At 49.1% G+C, this 26,471-nt stretch overlaps 2 protein-coding genes across 2 annotated transcripts in view; one reads left to right on the forward strand and one right to left on the reverse strand.

Moving 5' to 3' along the window:
- LOC142588684 (uncharacterized) overlaps positions 1-3,922 on the forward strand; it is a 109,229-nt gene extending 105,307 nt beyond the window's left edge. Inside the window, exon 15 of the mRNA XM_075700506.1 lies at positions 618-3,922. Within this exon, the coding sequence (XP_075556621.1) occupies positions 618-915 (298 nt within the window). The 3' untranslated portion in view covers positions 916-3,922. The remainder of the gene's footprint in view (positions 1-617) is intronic.
- Positions 3,923-22,012: 18,090 nt separating this feature from the next.
- Positions 22,013-23,857, reverse strand: LOC142586831 (uncharacterized). Its single transcript, XM_075697699.1, has one exon. It carries the CDS (start codon positions 23,763-23,765, stop codon positions 22,272-22,274), a length of 1,494 nt encoding a protein of 497 aa, XP_075553814.1. The 5' UTR covers positions 23,766-23,857; the 3' UTR covers positions 22,013-22,271.
- Positions 23,858-26,471: the final 2,614 nt, after the last annotated feature.

Here is a 26,471-nt window from a genome sequence, read left to right on the forward strand (position 1 = left end):
ACCACCGGCATACAGTGCGGTTCTTTAGGTGCACTGGCCTGAGTGACAGTTTCTAGTCCTACTGTGCAGCAAGGTTCATTCACGGTTTCCCTTTTTCCCAATGGTGAGTAGCAACGGAAAGGCTTGTCTTTCTGACCCGAAAGGCTTTCCTCCAATTGCTTTCTCTGTTCCTTAACTCATTTAGGCAAAGTTACTTGCGCTGATTAGATTGACTGGAATTCTGCGAAATGAAATACATATTGCATTCCATCAGACTCCATTCCACTAGCTTGATTCCAATGCATAGGGAATCATTGCCCTATCTTCGCTGTTTGCCACTGGTCTCGTAACAAAGCCGGAGCCTGTAAATATCAGGTCCTGTTTTCACAGATACTCCTCCGCCTTACACATTGGCCGATATTATGTTTTCGATGACTTGCGATAGAGATTGTGTTATGTGTTCTTGCCTACCTGCCATTGGGACTTGTATAAATATGTACATGTGACATCGTGTCGTCCAGGTGAGCGATGCTTTCTAGATGGGTTTGCGCCTGCTTGCTGCTATCACTTTGTTGTTAGAGCGCAATAAATAGTGAAAACGAATTTGAGAAACTAATCGTTTGCGTCTGGTGTCGCAGGAACTTCTTGGCGAGTGAATGGTGCCGCTTGGAGTTCCGGTTGGCACACCAGCGTGCTCTGCAGGACAACGTGAATCGGCTTGTAATTGTCCTTGTGGACGAGCTGGCGCCTGATGCACTTGATGAAGACCTGCGGCTGTACGTGCGTGCAGCGAACTACCTGCGTTGGGGTGAGCCGAACTTCTGGGATAGGCTGCTGCACTCGCTTCCCACGAAAGAAGCTGAAAGAAAGCTCATCATCGAGGGAGTGCCACCACAGCTTCCCGCAAACGACACTGGCGACATCGAGCTTGAATAGCTTTTTAGATGCAACCATAGAATTAAGAAAGAGGATAGATGGAAACCCCGCACAGAACAAAGAGACAGCGTCATTTTTATCATCGCGAATACTCATCAGCCAAAATAATCAGCGCCGCACATCTGCAAGTCACACTGGCCATGACGCACGCGTTCTCGTTCTGGATCCGGCTTGCCGCAGACACTGCTAAGTATTCAGCCTTCGGCCTTTTCAGATACAAACTTACAGATTGTGGCAAGTCGCTTCAGCCGATGTCACAGATTCGTTCTATGGTGACCAAATATAAGGCGCTGTTCGCCGAGCTGACCGCTGCCATGAATCCTCTGCGGTTGTACCCACCACTTCCACTTTTTCGGCTTAGATGGCTGCTCGAACAGATCGACGTCATCGTGGAGCGGAATGAGATCAGTGCATACATGGTGGAACAGGCCATCCTTGCGAACGCCCTTGCGTGCAAAAGGCATCAGGTATTCGTTGTCCGGTCCGCCAGCCCACGGCCCTACGACGATATGCGCCCTGCGGTGCTGGAATATTACGGATCCCGGTACCTCCCGCTTCCAGAGCTCGACCATGCGGCACCACATCTGCCGCCACCAACTCCTCCGGCGTCCATCGCCTCATGTCTAGCACCGACCACCTCTCTTCTTGCGCCCTGGCACCACGTCGAGCCGCACCAGCTTCCGTCGGGTAATGCCATATTGATGGAGACATGCGCTACTCCGGAGACCTTCGTCCCTGCCTTTCACGCACCGAGTGCGTAGTAAAAGCCTGCGCACCATTTTTACGTCCGGGGTACTTCTAATCACATGTGTCTGCCATCTATACTGTTTTCTTGCCACTGCCGATTGTCCGCGACAGCGGTGAGACCGCAGACCCAGAGTCAACTACTGCGCCGCCATACTTATGCCTACAGCCGTTCTTCTGCCTACACACCATCCGAGATCCAAAACTACTGGACCTTGTGGCACCGACTAAGGTTGCCCTGGGGACACCGATGCGGCACTCGCGTCGCCGTTCTAGCCATACCATGGTCTGGTACCACTCCATCAGATAGACAGCTGCACCCAACTGTGTAGTAGTGTCATGCATGCAACCAGTATTGTGCCTGTTCTTTTGCCGCTTTAGTTCTGGTGCCCGTATGTACAGCTATGTCCGCTTCAGACCAACATGTCGGATTCGCCAGATAGTGCACAAAGCGTGCCTATGTCGCTGCCCTCGTCCACTACGCGGATTTCACATCCGTCTCCCATAGGATTCACAACCTGAACCGTGGCCAACACGTTGACGACTCAGGTTGACAGCCAACCTTGTACATCTGCGATTTCAGCTTTATTTAGACTTCAGCTCTGTGGGGGAAGCCATCTGTAGCGTCATCTGCATCATCGCGAAAGCTCATCTGCCACAATCACAAGCGCAACAGACCCGCCATTTTTATTTGGGTGTTATCGCTATTAAGCACGAGGCCGCGTGATCTAATGTCGGCGGCAGCGGCTACGTTTCGATGGCGGCGGAATGGAAAAGCGCTCGTGCGCCGTCATAGGCTGCGCGTTAAAGACCCCAGTGGACAAGCAGTCCCTCACTTCGGCGTGCCTCATAATCAGAATGTAGGATTAGCGCGTAAAAGCCTGAATTTTATTAGTCTGCACCGCGTGTCGGCATGTGGTACGAGAAACGTGAAACGCGCTCTCGTTCTGGACCGGGCCGATTGCCGCAGCCGCTCCTGCGCTCTCGGCCTTCAACTTTGTTCCAACAAAAGTGCTGGGACGGCCACACGCCTCCTCGGCCACCATCGACGGCCCGCGACAGTGGTTACAGTGCAGAACCAGTGCCCGTTTCTGCGCCGCAGCTCAACGCGTCAGCTTCCAACATGTCGCCTGGCGTTCGCCCAGCCATCGATCATCCACGCCATCTGTCCGCACCATTTGGTGGGCGTCGAGTATGCGCCATGCCAAAATATTTCACTGGAATGCCTACATGTCAGCCATGTTATCAGCGCCATTAGGTTGTCCACGTTCTCTCTTTATTATAATTTTCTGCAGTCGCTCGTAAAATCAACAAGCTGCCTGTCCTCGCTCTGTTGGTCTTTTGGGGTTGCAGCTCTCTACACAGGAAATGAGGAGTCGTATTTATGTCCACCCGATCACAATTTTTTTAGGTGGACAAATTATTATGCACCCGACGGATTACGTACTCCTTTAGATGTGGAGATCGTGTCCCAAGTAAAAGGAGGAATCGAGAAGTTGTCGTCGTGAATGCTTAGAGCAAGTTTGTATGGGCCAGTCTAATCAACGACCCGCATTCTGATATTTCTAGGTCTGAAGACCTCAGTAGGCGCAAGAAGCACATTTTCGCCGAATCAGGCTCAGCAGCACCGACGCGAACTGTTTAGGTGCGTAATTAAGTCCCCATACTCGTTCGTATGCCGAGTCTTTAAACTTTGAGAGCGACGTGCAGACTCAATTGAATGTGAAAGGAACAAAAAAGGAAGCAAAGCTACCAGTTTATTTCGCCTATAATTAATAACCGGAGAAAAAATAGTTCAAGAATTGCACTCGTACATTCTCCCGAAAGCACCTTAAAAATTGCGTTTTTGTCTGTGTAATTCTAATGTTGCTATACTTTAGGATATTGGGTACGAATATTTGCCTAGTTGCTTGGTAATTTTCAATGCGTTGTGGTAATTCACTTTTCTAATTTGTAACATTTATATCACTGTGAGTTACCTATGAAATAAATAAATACCAGCTGTGACTGTATAAGCTGTCAGCCTAAAGCTATTTATCACCACATAAGACTCCGATTGTCACATGATTTGTGTGAAGTGTGGATAGATGTCTCTTATTTGATGATTTTTAATGATTACTCGTGCATATGTCCTGTGCTGCTATTCGGTGTGGCTTTTCTCGTGCTTCGAACAATTTCAAGGCGCTTATCGTGGCTTTTCGTTCTGATACACCTGTACATGTATTGTCACGAGAATAAATAAACTTCTAGCTTACACCTCTTATGAGGCTGGTGCGGTTACTTTTCATATATGTAATCTCTCGAGGCTGCACTGCACTTGCAGCGCGATTTGTGTTTGCCGCTGCGGAGCATCGTTGGCGCGTGGAAGCACTTGACCCTTGTTGCACGGTGCTAAAATGCTGCCGATTATTAAAGTGCGCTTGCAAGTTGGCGAGCATAGTAAGCACCGGCTACCAGTTCACGGGCATAATCGCTAGTTAATGCCATGGTCGATAAAAGCATATTGCCGGTAGTGTCGGATCTAGTCTATACAACTGGTAGAAGGGGGAATAGCCAGTAGGTTCTGGACGGGAGGTGCTGTAAGTAAAGGTGCTGTTATGTAGACAAAAGTCACAGTCATGGTGGTTGGCTGAAAAAGAATTTTGATAGCATGTCTATAAGGGTTCGACTCAAGCGCTTAGTGAAGTCTTTCGTTTGTAGATAGTAGGAAGTTGTAAGTCTACGGTGTATGAGCAGTCACGTATGATGCAATAAATTAATTTAGACGAAAATGCAAGCCCATGCCCTGTGAGTGTTTTACATGGAGCACCTTGCATCCAGATAACATAATGTGAGAGAAAGCCGGCATCATAAATTGTGCAACTGGTAGGAAGGGCGCGTATTATCGCGTTGTGGGAAGCAAAATCTTCAGTGAGAGCAACGGACTTGTTCTCTAGTGTATAATATACATGTGTAGTACAATGTGCATTATGTATTATGTATATTCTCCGAGGTGTAAGCCAACATAATCACCGGGTTCCGCCGGGATGCCGAGTGGCTGCAGGCAGCCATCGGGGAGCAGGGATGGCTTCTTGTGAAGGTAATTAACACAGGTCACAAGCAGCGACATAACGTGGTATAGAACGCGTAAGACACGGGTAGAAAAAACAGCGCCCTACTATAGGTTTGAAAGACGCCGAAGTGTCCCGGTCCCGCAGCTGGTGCGTCGTGTAGTTCTCTTAGAACAGCTGAGCGGAGGTGCTTAAGAATGACACGTACAAGGGCAGAACCTTGGAAAGAAGCTGAAGACAATACAACGTACCGTCGCGGAAGTTCAAGAGGCGTAGAATAGGATCGGCCGGAGAGCGTTCGAACCATTGTTGAGTAATTCGATGGAGGCGCCAAGACGTTACTCCTCGGTGCTACAAAGGAGATGGGACACAGAAAAACTGCAAGCAGCACTCTGAGTATTAGAGGGCTAACAGTCATCAACCGAGTAACGCGACAAACTGTCATCGTTTCACGGTCATGGTCAAACTGCCATCGTCTTAAAAGTCTGACTTTACAAGTCGGGCTTGTAAACCATCGACTTGGAGCTTTAAAGCACATCGACCAAGCCGGCCCATAGAGTTCTTTAGTGATTAAATCTGTTAGAGCGTAATGGTCAATGACGACGGAGAAAGGTCAACCGTAGAGGTAGGATCGGAACTTCGCAACCGCACAGGCTACAATAAGGCATTCCCGTTCCATAATTAAATAGATGTGCTCCAATTCGAATAGGAAGCGGGTGGCATAAGCAATTACCCAATTCTGGCGACGCTGAAGCATATCTGTAGAGGCATCATTCGAAGCAGGCGAGAGTGGGCGGTGAGGTGAGAAGTGTGATAGGAGAAAGGAGGCGGCACCTTCTGAAGTACCTAAGGAGAACGATACACCTTGTGACTAAATCGACAATTCGCTTCTCACCTAGTAGATACTTTGGGTGAACGGGTATGGGGCCACTAGTTATGGGCCTTAACGGACAACTGCGTAACTGAGTATATCACCGTCAGTACCCGTCATTACCATATAACCGTCACTACCCCGCACCTCCACCAGATGTCACATGGTAGTGACAGTTGAGGACACAGCAAGAAAACTGTGAATGGCGAAACTAACTTTTTGGGCGAACCCGTGGCCAGACAAACAGGCTACACTCAATGCTCAACGAAAACGGCGAACACACTCGGCGATCCTCGAAAATCCGATGAGCAAATCAAGCGCGTCCGCTTTTATCGATCAGTCGTCGAATATTCCGGAGTAATCGCTGAGACCCGCGTGCCTTCCACAAAGTTCTACGCCAACGCGTCGCGCATGCATGCAATCAGATTACACAAGGTTCGGCGACGACAGCGGAGATAAAAGCATCGATACCATTCTAGAAACTTCCGTTACATGTAGGCGCGTCCTGCGCTGAGCGATAACATTTCTTAGACGGTAAAAGCACTCACCGGTAAAAGATAAACGAGTTCCCGTGCCAATTCCCCCATCTCAAAAGGCATCGTCCCGATGCTGCAAACATAATAGGAGAGTGAGACACAAAAGGAGACTTATTAACCACAGTAACAAAACAACAAAGAAACGAATTCCATGGTGACGCAGTTCAAGAAAAGTCAAAAGTTCAGCTATGCGAAGACTCCAATGTTCATTAGCGCTGATGGAACGGCTTAAGTTGCACAACATGAACTACTTCAGGTCGTGAGCGACGCCGCTGTGATAGCAAAATGCCGTCTGGCACGACCTCATAGTCGAGTGGGCCAATGCGTCGGATGATCTTGTATGGTCGGAAAATGCAATGTAAAAGCTTCCCGCTAAGTCATCTGCGGCGTATAGGGGTCCAAACCCAAACACGGTCGCCAGGATGGCACTGGACGTAGCATCGTCGGAGGTTGTAGTGTTGGCTGTTGGTACGCTGCTGGTTCTTGATCCGTAGGCGGGCGAGCTATCGGGCTTCTTGGGCGCGCTAGAGATAGGTGGCGACGTCGAGATTCTCTTCGCCGGTGACGTGCGGCAGCATGGCTTTGAGAGTGGTCGTTGGGTTCCTGCCGTATAGCAGCTTGATTGACGTGGTCTGTGTTGTCTCTTGCACCGCTGTGTTGTAAGCAAAGGTTACGTACGGCAGGACCGCGTGCCACGTATCCTGCTCGACGTCGACGTACATTGCTAGCATGTCGGCGAGGATTTGTTGAAGCGCTCTGTGAGACCATTCGTCTGCGGGTGGTAGGCAGTTGTCCTCCTGTGGCTTGTCTGGCTGTACTGCAGAATGGCTTGGGTTAGCTCTTCTGTAAAGGCCGTTCCTCTGTCGGTGATGAGGACTTCAGGGGCACTATGTCACAGCAGGATGTTCAACGAAAAGTTTCGCCACCTCGGCTGCGCTACATTTCGGCATAGTTTTAGTTTCAGCGAAGCGGCTGAGGTAGTCCGTCGCCACAACGATCCACATATTTCCGGATGTTGAAGTCTGAAACGGTCCCAACAAATCCATCCCGATCTGCTGAACAGATTGGTAAGGAGGCTTGATCGGCTGTAGTAATACCGTCGGCCTTGACAGTGGTGTCTTGCGTCGCTGACAGTCTCGGCATGTCTTGACGTAAGGGGCGACATCGGTGGTCAGGTGCGGCTAGTAATACCTTTCCTGTATCCTCTATAACGTCCGGGGGAAACCGAGGTGCCCAGCGGTCGGATCGTCGTGTAAGGCGTGCAATACTTTTGGACGGAGCGACGATGGAAAAACAAAAAAGTACTTACGCGGACTGGTGAGAAGTTCTTCTTCACGAGTAGGTTCTTTTTAATCGTGAACGAAGACATTCCGCGCTTAAATGACCTAAGAACGACGTGGGTATTCCCTTCTAAATACTCGAAGAGGCCTTTTAGCTCTGGGTCTGCTCGTTGTTGTTCAGCGAAGTCTTCCGCGCTTAATATTCCAAGGAAAGCATCGTCGGCCTCGTCGTCTTGCGACGCCGTCTTGATAGGCAATCGGCATCAAAGTGTTACAAAGGTTAGAGTGATGTAAAATTCTTTCAGCCTGAGGCTCCACCGCGCCAGCCGTCCTGAAGGGTCCTTTAAATTAGCTAGCCAGCACAACTCGTGATGACCACTGCCAGCTTTGAGTGGCCTGACACATAGGTAAGGCCGGAATTTTGCTGTAGCCCAAATGATGGCGAGGCATTCCTTTTCAGTAGTAGAATAATTGCCTTCCGCTTTTGACAGCGACCGGCTAGCGTAAGATATCACCCGTTCAAGTCCATCTTTCCTCTGGACTAGGACGGCACCACGGCCTAGGCTAGTGGCGTCAGTGTGGATTTCGGTATTGGCGTCCTCATCGAAGTGTGCAAGTATAGGCTGTGACTGCACGCGCCGTTGGAGTTCTTGAAATGCGTCGGCCTGTGGCGTTTCCCACTTGAACACGACATCGCACTTGGTTAGATAGGTTAGTGGCTCCGCCATGCGTGAAAAGTCCTGTACGAAGCGCCTATACTAAGCATACATGCCAAGGAATCTACGTAGTGCCTTCTTGTCGATGGGCTGCGGGAAGATTGTGATGGCAGCTGTCTTCTGCGGGTCGGGGCGGACTCCAGATGTGCTGATGACGTGGCCTAGGAACACAAGCTCATCGTAAGCGAAGCGGCCCTTTTCCGGCTTCAGAGTGAGGCCTGATGATTGATGGCCTCTAATAGTGTAGCAAGCCGCCAAAGGTGATCGTCGAAATTTCCGGCGAAGACAACGACTTCATCCAAATAAACAAGACACGTCTGCCACTTCAATCCTGCTAACACCGTGTCCATGACGCGCTGAAACGTTGCAGGCGCAGAGCACAGTCCGAACGGCATGACCTTAGACTCGTAGAGGTCGTCTGGTATGATGAAGGTGGTCTCTCTCGTCGACTTCTATTTGCCAGTAGCCAGACTTGAGGTCCATCGATGACAGGTATTTAGCGTTGCAGAGCCGATCCAATGCGTCGTCTACCGTGGAAGGGGGTATACGTCCTTCTTCGTGATCTTCTTAAGTCGACGATAATCGACGCAGAAACGTAGGGTTCCGTCCTTTTTCTTTACCAAGACTACAGGTGATGCCCGCGGGCTTTTCAACGTCTAGATTATGTCACCGCGCAGCGTTTCGTCGACTCGTTGCCTAATAGCATCACGTTCTCGCGTCGACACGCGCAAAAGCTCGGGCGGAGTGGTCGAGCGCACTGTTATGTTATGCCATGCTTTGCAAATGGTGTTTGTCGAATCCTTGATGATGTCGAAAAACCCTCTTTGTATCGTCGGAGAAGACTTCTGAGCTTTTGCTGCTTACTCATGGGGAGACTTGAATTTATGTAGAAGTCAAGTTCGGTAACTATGGTCGTCAGGGTAGATGCGGCAGAATCCGAGAGGACAAACGCTTTGCGGGTTTCCACAATTTCCTGGGTGTACGCGGTTGTCGTGCCTTTCCTGACGAGCTTGAACTCCTGGCTGAACTTTGTCAGCAACACCTTCTTTTTTCCTCCGTGCAGTCCAGCGATCCCTCTTGCGACACAAATTTCACGGTCGACTAGTGGACGTTGGTCATCCTCGATGACGCCTTCTAAGTCAGCTGGTGTTTCGGTGCCGACGGAAATAATAATGCTGGAGCGCGGTGGGATGCTCACTTGATCTTCGAGCACACTCAAGGCGTGGTGACTACAAGAGCTCTGCGGCGGTAACGCTTAACCTTCCGACATCGCTATCGATTTCGACTTCAGGGCGATGACTGCGCCGTGTTGGTTCAGGAAGTCCATGCCGAGAATAATGTCTCGTGAGCACTGTTGGAGGATAACGAAGGTAGCAGGGTTGGTCCGGTCATTAACGGTAATTATTGCGTGCAGATTACAGTCGCCGTAATGAGGTGTCCTCCAGTGGTACGGATTTGAGGGCCTTCCCATGCAGTCTTAACCTTCTTCAAGTGGGCGGCGATGGGTCCACTTATGACGGAGTAGTCGGCTCTTGTATCTACTAAGGCAGTGACTGTGTGGCCATCGAGAAGCTCGTCGAGGTCGGTGGTTCTTGGAAACTCTGGAAACTTGGAAACGATGCAGCCGTCTAATCACGGCTGCATCGTGTTGAACTGAAGCTGGAACGTCGTGTCGTCAGGTCATCTTTCGTCGGCGTATTCTCTGTTTCTATACTTCGTCGGGATGGCTGCCTGTCGTTGTTATGTCGTCGAGATAGTACCTTCGGTGTCCTCGTCGGCGGCGGAGGATCTTCGTCAGTTCGACGAACAGCAATCACACATCTATCGGTTGCGGCTTTTAGTTTTCTGGATATGGGCTCACAGGGCGGCCCCGGGCTGGGCCAGTGTATCGACGGCGCTGCGGCTACAGGTAGCGGCCTGGTGAGGGCGAACGGGATGATCGGCGAGAGCTCCACTGAGTAGCGGCGAGGTAGTCGGCGATATCGCGAGGGCGTTCACCTTGCTGCGGGCGCGGAGCGTTGACGGCGAACCCTCGTAGTCCCATTTCGCGGTATTGGATTCGGCGGTAGATATGTCCGGCTTCCCCGCAGTGATAGGACAGCGGGCGATGGTCTGGGGCGCGCCAAATGTCCGTCTTGCATGCGTAGCGCTGGGCGATGGGTGGGCGTTCTGGCGGCGGCGTGGTGGACGACGGAATTGTGGCGTTATAGATCCCTGGCGCGGATGCGGTGGGGGATCTTGACGACGCGCGACGGCGGTGTAGGTCATGACTTCCGGCATGGTAAGCGACGATTCGGGCTGCACTTCGGTAACGTCCAGTGACGGGCGAAGTTCGTCCTTGACGATGTCAGTAACTTAGGTTGCGACGAAGCAAACAACTTGCACAGTTCTCCCCGCACAATGGCCCTGATGGTCTCTTGGAGATCACTGTAGCCCAGTGCTTGGGTGGCTCACTGCGGCGTGAGCACTTGGCGGTTATATTGCATAATGCGCATTTCTAGTGTTTTCTCAATTGTCGTTGCCTTTGTCAGGAACTCAGCTACGCTCTTCGGCGGGTTTCGGGTCAGTTCGGCGAAAAGTTGTGAATGAATGAATGAATGAATGAATGAATGAATGAATGAATGAATGAATGTTTGATTTTTAATGGCGCAAGGGCCAAGTATGGCAAAAGAGCGCCATGTCCTTGGTAATGAGTTCGCAGTATACTTAATGAGTTCTATGAAGTTGGAGTAATGTGGCTGTAAAGGGGCCTTAAAAAATAGTCGCTCTAAAGTACGTAAAATCTCTATTATAAGATTATGGCGATGGCGTATGACGTGCGCTATGAACGTTAAGATGCATTTAAAAAGAATGATACGATGTGGAAAAACATATCAGGTTATAAGATTGGCTAGAGCACTACTGCCTCGTCAGAACCCTTGAAACGCAAGGGTCTGGAGGCATGTGCTATGCAACACAATTATCGCAGTGGCATCCTCTGGAACGAGGACGCTCTACGAGTTTAATGGGCTTATTACATGTAGGACAACATAATTTAAGAAATTGAGGACTGCCTTGATGTTAAAAAGCGGTTCTCTACCAAGAAACATAGCCGGGTGAAGAGGAATGCAGTAACGGTATGTAAGAGCAAAATAGTTCTTTCTCTCCGCTTCGGCTTTCCGGCATTCCAGGAGGACGTGGAGGACGGTAAGCCTCTCGCCGCATCTACTACAGGTTGGATGGTCATTTCCGGTGAGGAGAAAATTATGGGTGCCAAATGTGTGTCCTATTCTGAGAGGACAGAATAGGACATCTGTTCGGCGTGATTTTGTTACAGAGGGCCAGAATCCTAACCGTGGATTTATCACGTGGAGCTTATTATTTGTTTCAGCGTCCCACAGGCGTTGCCAGTGGTTCCATAGTTTTCTTCGTAAGAGAGGCTTCAGGTCAGTAGCAGGGACCGCAGCGGTAAGAGTAGCTTGTGATGTAATTGATCTGGCCATTTGGTTCCCTCAATGCCTCTATGGCCAGGTAACCAGCATATAATGATATGGTGGTTAGATATGTATGCTCTACATAGAACGGAGTAGAGCTCAACAAGTACAGGGTTCTTGTGTTTAGAGATTGAATTCAGGGCTTTTACGACGCTTAGAAAGTCTGTATATATGACTTTTTCGAAGTTTTGATTTCATTATAGGCTTCGCTGTCGACAATAGTGCATGGGCTTCTGCCATAAATATACTAGTTTCCGGGTGCAGTGCGTCGGATTCTGAAAAAGATGGGCCGGTGGCTGCGTAAGAAACCCCTGCATCCGACATGGAAGCGTCCGTGCAAAACTCAGTACAAGAGCACTTATACTGGAGTTCTAAAATATGCATTTTAATATGTGCCTCTGGCGCATGTTTCCTGATATCTACAAATGACATATCACAGTCTATGATCTGCCACTGCCATGCGGTAACAGTTTCGCTTGAGTCATAGGACAATGTTCAAGAAGCCGAACACCCATTTCCTCAACTAAATTTCTTACACGCAAAGCAAACGGCTTCCTCACTGCAGGCTGGTTATGGAAGAGCGTAGCAGCAGCGATATCGTTTATGGTTGAATAACAAGGATGTTCAATGTTCGCTTGAACTCTCAGAAAGTATGTGAAACTGCTATATCACCGTTGCAGATGAAGTGACCACTGATTTGACTCTACGTAGAGGCTCTGGATTGGACTTGTCCTGAAAGCACCGGTCGCGAGACGGATACCCAGATGCTGGACGGGGTCTAGGATTTTTAATGCACTTGGTGTTGCAGAATTATAAATTATTGTTCCCTAATCAAGGCGGGAGCGGACAGGACTGTCATATAAGTTCAAAAGACACTTTCGATCACTACCCCATGTAGTGCGTGACAGAAGCTTGAAACGGTTCATTGTTTTCAAACATTTTATGTTCAGATTTTGAATATGGGGAATAAACGCGAGCTTTGAATCTAAAGTGATCCCCAGGAATTTATGTTGGCTGCTCACAGAGAGGTGGTCTCCCTTGGCTGTAATACTAGGCAGTGGTGCTACCCCTCTCTTGTTTGAGAAGAGTACGCAGGTACTTTTTTGGGTGTTTATTTTGAAGCCGTTCTTATCCGCCTATTTAGACAATTTGTTCACCCCAAGCTGCACTTATCGTTCGCAGACAGCAATATTGCAAGATTTGAAGCCTACTTGTACATCGTCAACATAAACGGCATAAAACATTGCGCGTGGAACGACTGTATGTAGGCTGTTAATTTTTACAACAAACAGTGCGCAACTAAGTACGCCCCCTTGCGGAACACCAGTTTCTTGGGTGGATGATTTAGATAAGACATTACCAACCTTTGCGCGAAAACAGCGGTTAGACAGATCGCTTTCAATTGTGTTTAACATGTTCCCACGGACGCCCATCGCGGAAAGATCGCCGAGGATCCCGTATCGCCACGTCGCGTCGTACGCTTTCTCTAGGTCCAGAAACACTGAAAGTAAAAACTGCTTATGAATGAACGCATCTCTAATGTTTGCCTCAATGCGAACAAGGTGGTCTATTGTCGACCTTCCCTCTCGGAAACCGCATTGAAGGGGGTCTAGTTTATTGTTGCTTTCTAGGAAGTTGATTAAGCGCCGGTTTACCATTTTTTCAGAAGCTTTGCACAGACAGCTTGTTAGCGCTATTGGCCTGTAGCTGCTGGCTAAGGCCGGATCTTTCCCTTGTTTAAGTATGGGAATGACTATAGCTTCTTTCCAGGATGATGGAATATACCCCGCCGCCCACATGGCATTGAAAAGAGATAGAAGTGTTTCCACTGCTTCAGGGTGTAGGTGCCTAATCATTTCCCGACGTTGAGGAGGATATTGAGATTGGCGAAGCCGAAGTGGATATTGAGATTGGCTTTGCCGAAGAGGCGCTGCCCCCTGACGCGCCACTTCGGCAAAGCTGCTCTTAGGCAGGTATGACACCCGCCTACATGCCTCCTTGATCGATATATTTCCTTTAGCTTTGATCTTGACAATTTCCTTTTCTTTTTTCCAAGACGGGCTCGACCGCGAGTACGCGGCGTGCTCCAAACAGACAGAAAACAGCCCGCAAACAGAACACCAACTATGTTGGTGTTCTGTTTGCGGACCGGGCTTGGCTCACGGCTTGTCAGGGACGTCCGGTACATGAACGAAAAGCACCTCCACCAGGTGTCACATGGTAGTGACATATAAAGTACACAGTAGCAATACTGTGGAAGACGAAACTAACTTTTATTGGGCGAACCTGTACCCACAAAAGCAGGCTGCACTTAAAGAACAGCGACAGCGGCGAACACTGTTGGCGATTGTCGAAATATGATCAGCGGGTCAAGCGCGTGAGCTTTTAAACATCAGTCGTAGAACGTTCTAGTGTAATCACTGGGACCCGCGTGCCTTCCATAAAATTCTATACCATTCGCGTCGCGCATACATACAGTCAGATTACACAAGGTGCGGTGACAACAGACAGCAGATAGAAGCATCAATGACATTCTAGAAACTTCCGATACATGTAGGCGCGTCCTGCGCAGAGCGATGACATTTCTTAGACGGTAAAAGCGCTCCCTCGTAAAAGATAAACGAGTTTCCTTGTCAATACTGCAGGCCATATTAATTTTGTTGTTCACTGTGCTTAATTCATGATCACCTGTAGATTATAGCCGATTTGTCAACGAATGGGGTTATTCTCAATGCTTGCTCTTTTAGAGAACAAATCAAGATACAGAGGATATACCACAGCCTGTAATGCTTACCTAGACGGGGTGCTGAGTTGGAAAGCGCTGGGAATGTTTGGCGACGCCTAGGATCTACAGCGTAGCCTATTATTCAAACAGGAGATTCCTTGGAGAAGAAGCACTGGTGGAACTATTTATTGGCATGCTAGACACTACTCTCAGCATTCTTTTAAAGTAGGCCACAGTCACACTTGATTATTCCTCAGCCCATCGGAACAAGGTAATGTCGGAAACGTGTTTTAAAGGACGTTCCACGCTGGAGTGGAAGGACTAGGATCGAAACATATCCCACTCGACATCAAGACAGCCCCGTCGTGTGGCTAAGCTTTTATTAGTGCTCACGATGGCAAGGATGGTGTACTTATCCTGCAGGTTAAATGGATTTCGCCACAGACGAAATGTTCGATGCTTGAACCCTGTCGCTGCCACTTGAAAAAAGGAGCATGCCTTACTTGGTGTGAATCCCGGCCACGGCCGCCGCATTTCGATGGTGGCTAAATGCGAAAACGGCCATGTACCTAGATTTAGGCGCACGTTTAAGAACCCCAGTTGGTCGAAATTTCCGGAGTCTCCCACAACGGCGTGCCCCATAATCAGAAAGTGGTTTTGGCACGTAAAACCACATAATTTGATTTCAACTTGGTGTAGGTACATTTCCAACGCCAGTGAACTCGATGCGTACATAGGGAAGCGGCAGGGAATCATTATTAGGAAGCGTCTCTGGAAAGACATCAACATCAACGAGCGTCCGGTCACCTGGCTTAGAAAGCACATGATTATCTTGCCCGACACCACTCAGTCCTCTCTGCATGACGCTACGCAAACAGCGATTAGAGGCAACAAGCAGCTAGTGTCCTTACGATTTAACGAGAACCAGCTGGCTTGACCGCCGCGATCGGTAGGCGATGGCTTGCGATCGAAGGGAATCCCATCAGGCCCCTCAAAGTCACGCTGCGACTGCCGGAATTAACCGAGCTCAATCTCAGCCACAATGAAAGTAACACGGTCGGCGAAGATTTTCTCTCGGGCTTACCTAGCCTCGAGCATTTTTTGTTGTCCTCCATCAAACTGAAGTACCTGCCACGGAATGTTTAAAGAAAAACAACGCGGCTGAGAACGGTCAAGCTTTATGATAGCCGCCTTTCGTTGACAGCCGGTTTGTTTTATCAACTGGACACCTTGGAGGTGAGATCACCTTTTCTAGTCATTAAGTATTTTGAGTGAGCATTTAAAACTTCAAAACCCCGGTCACTGTCCCGCTGCGCGCTGGCGCGCGTCCTGCAGTCCCTTTAAAGAAGTTTATCCAATCCAACCCCGGTCACTGTTCGTAATGTTGTACGTGTTTTGTAACAACACACACATGCAAACATATTTGTTAATAGATGCAATGAAGGGGGCCGTTTGCACAAGCGAACGCAGTGAATTACCTAAAAAACACATATTGACTGCCTTGATAGAGAAGATTCTCATCCAACTTGTGCCGACTAGTGGGTTAATAGTTATATCCAACCATTCACAAAAGCTTACATCAAGGATGTAAAGAACGAAATACTTCACTTTCATTTTTCGCCATCTCATTGTCCTTATATCTGTTACGTGAGAAGGAAAAGTAATTGTGATTGGGTACATGAGAAAAGCAGGTTGTGGACTTTGTAGGAATTTTGGTGCATTTTATTTTTTTTGTTATGAGATGCCTTATTTAGCGTCAAGGCAAGGGTATGGAATTCACCAGTGTTAAAACAATATCAATATTGATTCTACAGAGATTTCGTGAAACGCTTCATTGTCGAACAAGTATCTGCCACACCACTAGCGTTAACAGTGTGGAACAAACACGCGCGAGAAAGGATCCCACCAAATGAGCGCTTGTGCGTTCTAGCAACCGGGCTTTTCGAGACATAGGACTTTAGTACTCCTTAGTGGATCGTGGGCCTTGGCTTGAAATACAGGGCGTTTTAAATCAAAACATTTAAGTTTAAATGATGCACAGGAACTTAGGAATGATGACCAGAAGTTCATTATGAGTAGAAGCTGTCAATCTTTTCTCGTCTAATCGTCTAATATCGCTAATCGTCTAATCGTCTATATTTTCTCGTCTAATATCGCTTGTGTTTTCCTGGTAGCTTCAGCTTCCTCCAGTCAGATGCTAGGAGACAAGTGACATCACCTTCGGACCAATTAGAGGCTAGTTAGTCAGGTAATGCCATTTTCAGCCAATCCAGAATTCCGAAGTATTCCTCAATGGTAGAGAATTTCTACCAAAACACACCGTCGTCACATCCCACAAACCACGCCCATGTCTCTGAAACGTGTGTTGCAGTTTAGGTCCGTTGATAGCATTCCATACGGACGCCTGTGTCCATTTTGCACTTTTCTTAGTCGTCTCAGGGATGGTAAGCAAAAAGGCAGTGACACACACGCGTCATCGAGTGCTGAGCATGCACCTCTCTCTGTTGACTCGCGTTGACTGTTCATTGGCTTCGCAATCAGCTGGGCCTTCTTCACTTCTGTTGGGTTTGCTTGTTGTTGCTGTATTATGTACCCGTGAGATTCCCTTTGCTAGGAGCCCCTTTCGGTTTTAAGGAAGAATGTCATGAATGAACCGACGAATATTCGGGCCCTCCCGTGATGTGGTTTAGTAACTGGAGCCGGAGTCGGAACGCACAATTACAGCGGCGTACGTTTAAAATGCAGCCCAAATAAAAGAAAAAAAAAAAACATTGGTTCCGATTCTACATCTTTTCCAGCATTAGCCCAACGCTATTGGTGAAAAGCTTTAGAGCTATCTGTCCAGATGCCTTATGAACTGTGGCCTTAAAAACGCGGATGAAGAAACATGACCAGGCTAGCCACTTCGCCAAAGTCGCACTCCGCGAAGCGAGTCCGCATACATTTTGCGAGACTGTTGCAAACCCTGAGTTGTTTCCGAACTTGCGAGGCGATGCAGCATTCCAAAATTTATTGGAATTGGACGTGACAATGAGGAATACTTTTCAGCACTTAAGATGTCAGTTGCGTTACGAAAGGACTTCAATGCTTCCGCAACTTCCACTGCATCTCTCCACTGTGCAGTGTTAAAAGTATTTGTGATGGCGTCCTAAGCGGTGAGCTCAAGTGTGACGGACCCTTTAAGTTTAAGGAGTCTTGAGAGCACGAGGTACTGATTTTCATTTTATGTCAACATCCTGTACAACATCGAGCACGTCTTTTTCAGCTTGCTCTGCAGGTCGTTCAGTCTTTTCCGCGAACTAGGGCTATGCTTGTAATGTATACTATATTCGATGTCGCCTTCTTGCAGAGTCTGTTGATTGCCACAATGCGCGACATCGCATCGCTAATCGCCAGCTGCAGAGTGTGTACCAACCAGGCTCACTGTAGCCCCGGCAGTCTCCTGGCAGCCGCTCGGACATAATTAAACTTCTTCCGGCTTTCTTGCTTTCTCAGTGGCGCGTCACCCGCAGCTGATGACATTCTTGGAGAACACGCTTCAACGAGCGCTGTATAAGCATTGAGATAGTTGCAAACAGCGCTGTGGCGAAATAGCGTGCTTTGCGTTTGCCTCACAAAGCAGCAGCACATAGCAAAGGGCCGACGATCATCTTAGAAAAGCGGTAAAACCAGGCAGTAGTTGTCGATGACGATGCAATGCTCTGCTCGGACATATATGTTTACAGCGCAGCTGTATATAGCTAGGTTTCCCGGCATCTTTTTCTCTTTGAACAAAAACTACCATCATAAATGGTTCATACCCCCGTGAACATTCATGCTCCCTTAAGCAAGGAAAAAATGCGAAGGCTCATAGACCCGTAAGGCAGAGGCTACAAGCACTCAGCAAAGTGAAGCACACAGTGCTTAAATTTTTGCTAATCACGCTTACAAAATACAGAACAGCATGTCGGAAACTGTCATCATCACTGGTTTAAAACCCAGTTAGCAATGGCTCATAAGCACAGGACCGATGTGCCCAAATCCGCAACAAAACATCCAGGTCATCAGTACTTCGAGCCAAGAGAATTCCAAGCGCTACATTAACGTTGAAGCTATCACGGTGGCTGGTCAGGACGATGAAGTTACTGCATACGTGGCGGCCCCACATGCCACCTGCAAGGCAGTCATTCGCGGAATAACGCTCAGTGATGGCTCAGAAGCCATGGATTGCAACAGCGTTAACACAAGAAATCGACTGGCTCTCGGAGCGAAAAAACCAAGAATACCGGCACGCTCATAGTGCTATTCGATGGGTACAAAGTTCCCGACTACGTTTCTTGCGGCAGAATCCTGATCAAGTGCACTGTATACAGGAAGCAAGTGGATGTCTGCTGCGCCTGCGGCACTTGGACATTGCTCCGACGTCTGCATGGGCGGCAGAGAACCAATCCAGCAGGTAGAAGATCACGCTTGCGAACCTGAATGCTCACGCTTGTGAACCGAAAACAAAACTAAAGAATGCTAATTGCGATACATAGCGATACCAGACGTGAAACAAGCAACACGCCGGTACCAGCCCCTGCTGGGGAAGGGGCAGCAAGGAGCATTCATTCATTCATCTCTTTCGAGCTTCTTGCCATGGGCCGCAGCGTCCGAGTTGCTGCCGGCCCGTAATGACTTTATGACTGGTAATTTCTTTGTACTCTCACTGTAAATAATGTAAATAAACCTCCAGTTTTTCATCTCAAAGTCCTCCTCAACCTCGGCCAACTCCCGCACCCAACGGCAAGGTCCAAATATCTCGGGGACAGCAATTGGGATTGTCCTCCAGATCGAACACCTTGTACTGGGGGAGGGCCAAGGGGATGCGATAGCTGAGAGAGAGAGAAGGAGAGAGAGAAGAGGAGAAGGACCAGTGACATCATAACATCAACACGCACCGATTGCTCACCGCCTCCTTCCACACCTCGGGTTCGTCTGAGCACTAGGCAACGCCGTCCGGTGCTTCGGTTTTTCTCCTTGAACTGTAACTGCTTGTATGCTGTTAACCTGTTGTGTTAAGGGGGAAGGAAGTGTGTTAACTGACACCACAAAGGGGCGCGCGATGTACAATAAAAAGCAGAGCACCCTGACCTGTGTGGTCAGGGTGCCCACGCCCCTCACAGCGGCTACTGTGTCTTGATTACCGTGCGCTATCGCCGCGGGTCTGGTCACTACAAGTCCGGTCATTACACGTTTCGCTTCCTCTAAATTAACCTGAAGCGTTAGTTATGAGCGCATACGGCGTGCGATTTCTGAGATCGATCGTTCGGCGTTTCCGGCCACCGTAGTCATCACGAGACGCGTCCGCATATCCACAACAGGATGGTTGCTAATGGATTGTGTTGGTTTGAGTACGTTTCGCTCGAGGCACCAGATGGTGCCCTGCTCTTTACCGTATTCCTTATGCTTGAGCTCTCGTACGTTAAACTGAAATTCTTGACGGCACACGCACCATAACGTACGGTAAAGATGCTTGCGTTTAACGTACGTAAGGCGACAAGTGCTATCTAAAACTCTCTATTGCCATGTTGTATTGACGGCGAACCACCGTGGTGGCCCAACGCAAGTCACGTAAATAACTATTTATTGGGCGAACCTATGTTTTGCAAACCAAGTGTATCTCATCACAGTGATAGCGATGAGCACACGCGACATTCATTAAAAATCTGATCGGTGGATCAGGCGGACCGGCTATGTAAACATGACTCCCTCAACCTTCCAGCATATTCTCTGGTTCTCGCGCGAGTTCTAGAACGTAGTACAAAAGTAATTCGCCTCGCACATGCACTCTGATTAAACAGGGCTTGGTGACAACATAGGCAATCGATAGAACCTGCGGCAATATTATAGAGACCTCAGGTACAAAAAAATCAAAAGGCGCATGTAGAGCTGCGTTCTTCGGCGCGTTCGTTCGGTTACTGGCGCGCGCAAGTGGCCTGCCCCACGCCGACGTCGCCCGCTGCGGGGCGCGGCCATGTTTTTGGTGACGTCAACATGACGACACGCTCATGTCAATCACCTTGCAAGCGAGCACGTCGTCTGCTAGGCGCCGAGCTGGACGGGAGTTGGAAAGTTTGGAGCGATCGTATGCTCGTTACGAGACTGGCTTCGTATGGCGCGTCTGGTGGATTAGATCGGATCCAAACAGCGGCTTCGGCAGCAGAATGGCACGTCCATAGTTTAATTAGAGAACATGGCGCTTGCGATGGGAACTTCGGTTGTTGCATTGGCGTTGCTTTAGGAGGAACGACAGCAGTGGAGCTGCGAAACACCTTTGAAGAAATGGCAGAAGGCGAATTCCGGCGTCACTTTCGTTTTTCGAAAGAGATAGTGCGTTGGGTGTGCGGTGAACTCCAGCCCATCATCGGGTGCCAGTGAGCCACTGGTCTATGCAAAAAGACAAACAAGTAGGGGTGTCCATTCCCTCCGTCTTGAAAAGCATCGTCGCGATGCCAGAAAAACACAGAGCGGAAAAGAAAAGCACACGGTGGCTAAGAAGATTGATGCATTTACACCCACACAAAAAGAAAATTAAGTCACAGGGATAGCGCTGGTAGAACGGCTTAAGGCGCACAACATAGAATACCGCAGGTCATGAGCGGCGCAGCCGCGGTCACCTAACACCGTGTGGCCCGACCTCATATTCCAGTAGCGTCCTTGTAGCCTCGGCAGTAATTTTTCGCGTCGGCAGTAGGTCCTTTGCTCGTTTTTAATACGTAGGTGGCCGATCTGTCGGGCTTTTTCGGCGCATTAGATGTTTGCGAAGACGTCAGGGTCATGTGCCGCAGCGTGACGGCGGTATCATCGCGGGTTTCCTTTCTTATTCTAGCTTAAACGGCGTCATTTGCGTTGTTTCTTGCACTGCCGTGTTGTAAGCGAACGTTACGTAAAGAAGGACGGCATTCTACGTCTTGTGGTCGACGTGAACGTACATAGCAAACATGTAGCGAGAGTTGATGTATATGTGGGTTAGAGCCGCCGCGTCAGCACTCTGCCCTTTTATTCCTTTTGCCAGCGCGTGATGTTGGTCACGCGCACTTCTGTTAACCTGTTACTGTGTCGCTTCCATGCGCCGCTGTGTGTAGCAGACGACGCAAGTTGACTTCAAACAAGCGTTTCATCAATGTTCGTGTTTCAATATCTACTGTTCTGTTTAGGTTGTGACATGTGTCGCAACAGACCAGAAATGATGTGTTCCCGTTTGCATCTCATTCATTAGGCGTGGCTGTACTTGGCGTTCATGTAAGTACTACATGAATGTCTTTAAACACACTTTTGCATGTCAGGTTGCAACTTATTTTAATGCAGGGACTCTAAAAAGTTCGTCAATTAGATATTTAAATCATCGTAGAAATTGTTCATTCATCTATACCTGGGGTGACACGTGTCAATTTTTTTAAAACTTATTGCACAAGCGCTTTGGACAATTTTCTGGATATAGTACTAGCGCTGCTTCTAAACTGAAACAGCTATTGCATATCGGATTCTCTGACGTCAACAACAGCCTCCAGACTTACACATAATAGCTGCAGCTTGTACAGCTTGTACTGCGTAACTTAGCTTTCCTCAAAGCTTTAGCGTTAAAATCTGCGGGAAATAATTACATACAATGCACGCTATGGCTCTGATCGAGTTTATGCGAACAATTGACCAATACGTAAACAATATGCGTGGCCACAATATTATATTATGCAGCTTCTCGCGCAACACCCAGCTCAGGAAATTGGAGGGTGGCTGAGGAATTAACCGTGGCCAGGGGCTAACTTCTGCAGCACGCAAGTTTTGCCGATGACTAGTGCTTAAGCACACCACACAAGCGTCCTTGGCCGTGCGTTCATGATGCCGGGCCGCCTCGTTATGCTTAAATTATGGCGCTACGATGACCTTCCGGTATCGGGACATATAGGCGTCGCCCGCGGGGAGGCGGATGGTCGAGCCAATCAGAACGTGTAGAATGCCGGCAGGAGACGCGCCTGCAGGTCCTCCCAGTTGATGTCGTCGTGCGGGCCGGCCATGTGCTTGCACTTCCTCGTGCCTTTCGCCATTCGTCCGAAAGTGTACAAGCTGTCGTCCTGCGCCGAGATTCCTTTGTCCTCGATGTTAACCACGACCGACGGTAAGTTGGCATAGCGCGAGTCGTCGAATCGCGCCGCGCCTGATGACTCGCCGGTCGCAGCGGTGCCGCCCACGCCGGGACCGGCCTCGCCGCCAAGCAACATCGCAGACACGGCTCGGTCGACCATGATGGCCGACGGCCCCGTGTACACGCCGCGCCTCTTCCGCAGTTGGCCCACCCGCTGCAGCGTGATCAGGTGCTCTTGCTTGAGCTCGGAGTTGAGCCACTGCAGCTGCCTGTTGCGCACGGTGAGCAGTGCGTTCTCATACATCAGGCGCAGCGCATGCATTTCTGGAAGCTGGTTGATGCCTTCCATGCCCCTGTCGACACCCATCACCTGGTCTCGGCCGTCGCCCTGCTGTTGCTGGCTTCCGTCGCGTTGGCTGCCGCCGCTGCCTTCCTTCGGGGTGCCGCCGCTTTTGTGACTTTTGTCGCCGCTCTTGTCCTGTGACTTCTCCTGGGACTTCTCTTGGGACTTGTCCCCTTCCTTCACGCTGCCTTTGCTCTTTTGGCTCTCCTTGCTTTTCTCCTGGCTCGTGCTCTTGCTCTTGCTGGTCTTCTCACCAGTTTTTTCATCACTCTTGCTTACTGACTTGCTGCCGCTTTTTTCTCCGCTCTTGGTTCCGCTCCTCTCTGTCTTACTCCCGGACTTCTCATGACTGTGGTCGCCGCTTTTGCTCTTCTCGGTCTTGCTTCCGGACTTTTCGTGACTCTGATCGCCGCTTTTGCTTTTCTCCGTCTTGCTTCCGCTTTTCTCGTGGCTCCTTTCCCCACTCTTGCTTCCACTCTTGCTTCCGCTTTTCTCCGTCTTGCTTCCGGACTTTTCGTGACTGTGCTCACCACTTTTGCTCCTCTCTGTCTTGCTACCGGATTTCTCATGGCTTTGCTCGCCCGATTTGTCGGTCTTGCTCCCCGACTTCTCATGGCTTTGGTCGCCAGACTTGTCAGCAGTCTTGTCACTCGTCTTGCTAGTCTTGCTGGTCTTGCTGGCTTTGCTAGACTTGCTCTTACTGCTCCCCGACTTCTCGTGGCTCTTCTCGCCGGATTTGTCAGGAGTCTTGCTCGCCTTGCTCTTACTATCCTTACTTTTACTGTCCTTGTTTTTGCTGTCCTTGCTTTTGCTCTCCTTACTTTTGCTGTCCTTGTGCTTGCTGTCCTTGCTCTTGGAGCTCTTCTCTTCGCTCTTGTCGTGGCTGCCCGACTTTTCCGTCTCCGAAGATTTCCTGCGGCTTTCCTTGCTGGAACTGTCATGAGACTTGGGCGACTTGCGTGGCTTCTCGCCTTCCGCGGCAGGTTTGCTCGCCGCCGGCGCCGACATCCTCCTCGGCGGCGGTGGTCCCTTGCCCCGGGAAGGCCAGGCGGGAGCCCCGATCGGCGGCGCGGCCCGGCGAAAAGGCGGCGGTCACGGTAGCCCTGCGCGACCCGACACCTCTTCCTTCTCTTCTTTTGTTGATCAAGCCGAATCGGGCAAGAAAGTGAATAAGATCTGCCGATGCTACTGAGATATGGTAATCGGTCATAGGCGAAGTTTTTTTTACAGTGAAGTTGTCTACGGTTAGAATTTCGGGATTTATTCGTGGGGTAACGTCGAGAGATACTTATCATCATCTGTGACGCACACCCCAAAATGCAATGGCTCATACACTCGCAAAGCAGAGGGTACAAGCACTCGCAGAGTAAAGCTAACAGTGCATACATTCCTTGAAATCATGCATACAACCTACAGAACAGCATGCGTTTCAATAAAGGACAAGTTCTAAAGAAGCATCCAAATCACATAATTGATGATTAGGTGCTCCGGCGCCTGCATGCAATGCGAAGCACGTAGCGCTTCCCACCTACGTTTCGCGCTAAAATTCACTGTTGCACAAGCTGCCACGGCTACGGCAGCTTGACTCTTGCTTGCGCAAGAGTGAGTGACGCAACTACGCCTTCGTATGTAAAAGAAGAACCCGCCTAGCTACTGATTTGTGCTGTGACAGTACTGACAGTGCTGCGACTGCCAAAGGGCACCCATTGGCTGTCGCAATCCCAGATGCTGCCTGTAGACGGCTTTGCGATGCAGTTTGCCGTTGCTCCGGCTCCCGCTGCGTGGAGTATACCACTTCTGTCGGCGCATGTACATGTGAATGTCACCACGTGAATAAATTCAACCTACCTCGCAATGGGTAGGCGTTCAAGTCGCGTCATTTACAGCTTCGCTGCGCAACCACATTCGCAACATAGGTAAGGGACAATTTTTGTATCTTTACGGAAACATTTAGGCAGCTGGTATGCGAACATAACGCTAATCACGCAAATGTGGACTACTTCTTCTTCTTCACTGTCTGTATCTCAGTACTCCTATTTTCTTCGATTCTCTACTGCCGTCGTCTTCTTGAAGTTTGTGTTAAATTTTGTCCCTCCTTCCCTCTCAGTCAACTGTCCATCCTGGCACATACCCGATGACGGAAATCGTGGCGTATTTGGCAGCCAATAACCAGCACGTAGAAAATCAGAGTAAAAGGCAAACAATGTGCAAGTTTAAAATTAAACTCTAGGTGGGTATTCGATCACGTCTATTCTAAGTAACACCAAATAGGATTCGCTTCAAGGTTTTATCTTCGAGGTATAACCAATATGTGTCAATACTGACGCGATCAATATTACCAGAGCTATCTTGGAAGCTGTATATGGACAATGAGAACAAAGTTCGGTGAAGCGGCTAGTTGTTTCTGGCGTGACGTTTTTGGGCACGAATTTCAACATTCGGCGATGTTCGTGCTGTCTCGCTCTACGAAGAACATATTCGCTCGCTTCCGCCTCGCAAGCATTAATTGCCGGGTACTATGAGCCTATCGTGCACATTTTTACATCAGCTTTTTTTTCTGCTTTGCAATCTGTGCCAAATTTTTCTCAAGCAGACAATGAAAACATAAGAAATCGAAGTCGCTGCGTTAGTTCCATGGCGCCTGGTGTATAGCGCAGATAATTGTTCTGCAAAAAGCCCTGAGCCAGCCAAAAAGACTCGGGTAGAGGTCTAAGCTTTGTGTAGACTAATAAATATTTTTATGGACGGTTCAAATAATAGAAAGGAAGAAGAAGATTGCGAGACGCTGGATGCTACGTGTTGTTACTGGTCAGCAATCTTAACCACATAAGCCGATGCTGGTTTCTTGGCGCCAATTGCAGCTCACAGCTCTGGTTCCTTAACGGATGGCATCGCAAAGATGATTGCACCTTACCTCACCTCTGCACAGGCCAAGGACATATGTCCCCTGCTCGCACCGTACCGTTACATTTTTTTATTTCGGCGAGAGGCCTTTAGGCCAAACATCTGTTGTTCACCACTCTATAAACACTGGAGACACGAATCCTATTCGTCGGCGTCTTTATCATGTGTCGCCCGTTGAACCTAGAGTCATCCAATCAGAAATGAACAAAATGCTCCGCAAATGGGTCATCGAATCATGAGCCAGCCCTTGGGCTTCGCCTGTCGTCCTGGTGAAAAAGAAAGATAATACCTGGCGTTTTTGCGTCGATTATGGCCATTTAAACACGATCACGCGCAAAGACGTCTACCCACTACCACGCATCGTTGACGCCTTGGACTGCTGGCACGGAGCTAAATACTTCTCGTCCATTGATCTACGATCCGGCTACTGGCAGATTTGAGTTGATGAAATGGACGGCGAGAAAACGGCCTTCATTATTCCTGATCGTTTATATCAGTTCGAAGTCACGCCCTTTCGCGCATGCAATGCTCCTTTGACATTTGAACGTATGATGGACTCTCTTCTGCGAGGCTACAAATAGACCACCTGTCTTTGTTATCTTGACGACCATTATTGGTTTTTCTTCCACATTCGACTGCCACCTTACACGACTCGCTGCAATTCTTGCGGTCTTCCGAAAAGCTGGTATCCGACTGGATTCTACGAAATGTCAATTCGGGCGCCTTCAGATTAACGTGTTGAGACACCTCGGTGACACATCCGGTGTACAACTAAAAGCGGAAAAAGTTCGCACCGTTCGCAGTTTCCCT

This window comes from Dermacentor variabilis, chromosome 7 (assembly GCF_050947875.1).
Source record: "Dermacentor variabilis isolate Ectoservices chromosome 7, ASM5094787v1, whole genome shotgun sequence".
Taxonomy (NCBI): Eukaryota; Metazoa; Arthropoda; class Arachnida; order Ixodida; family Ixodidae; genus Dermacentor; species Dermacentor variabilis.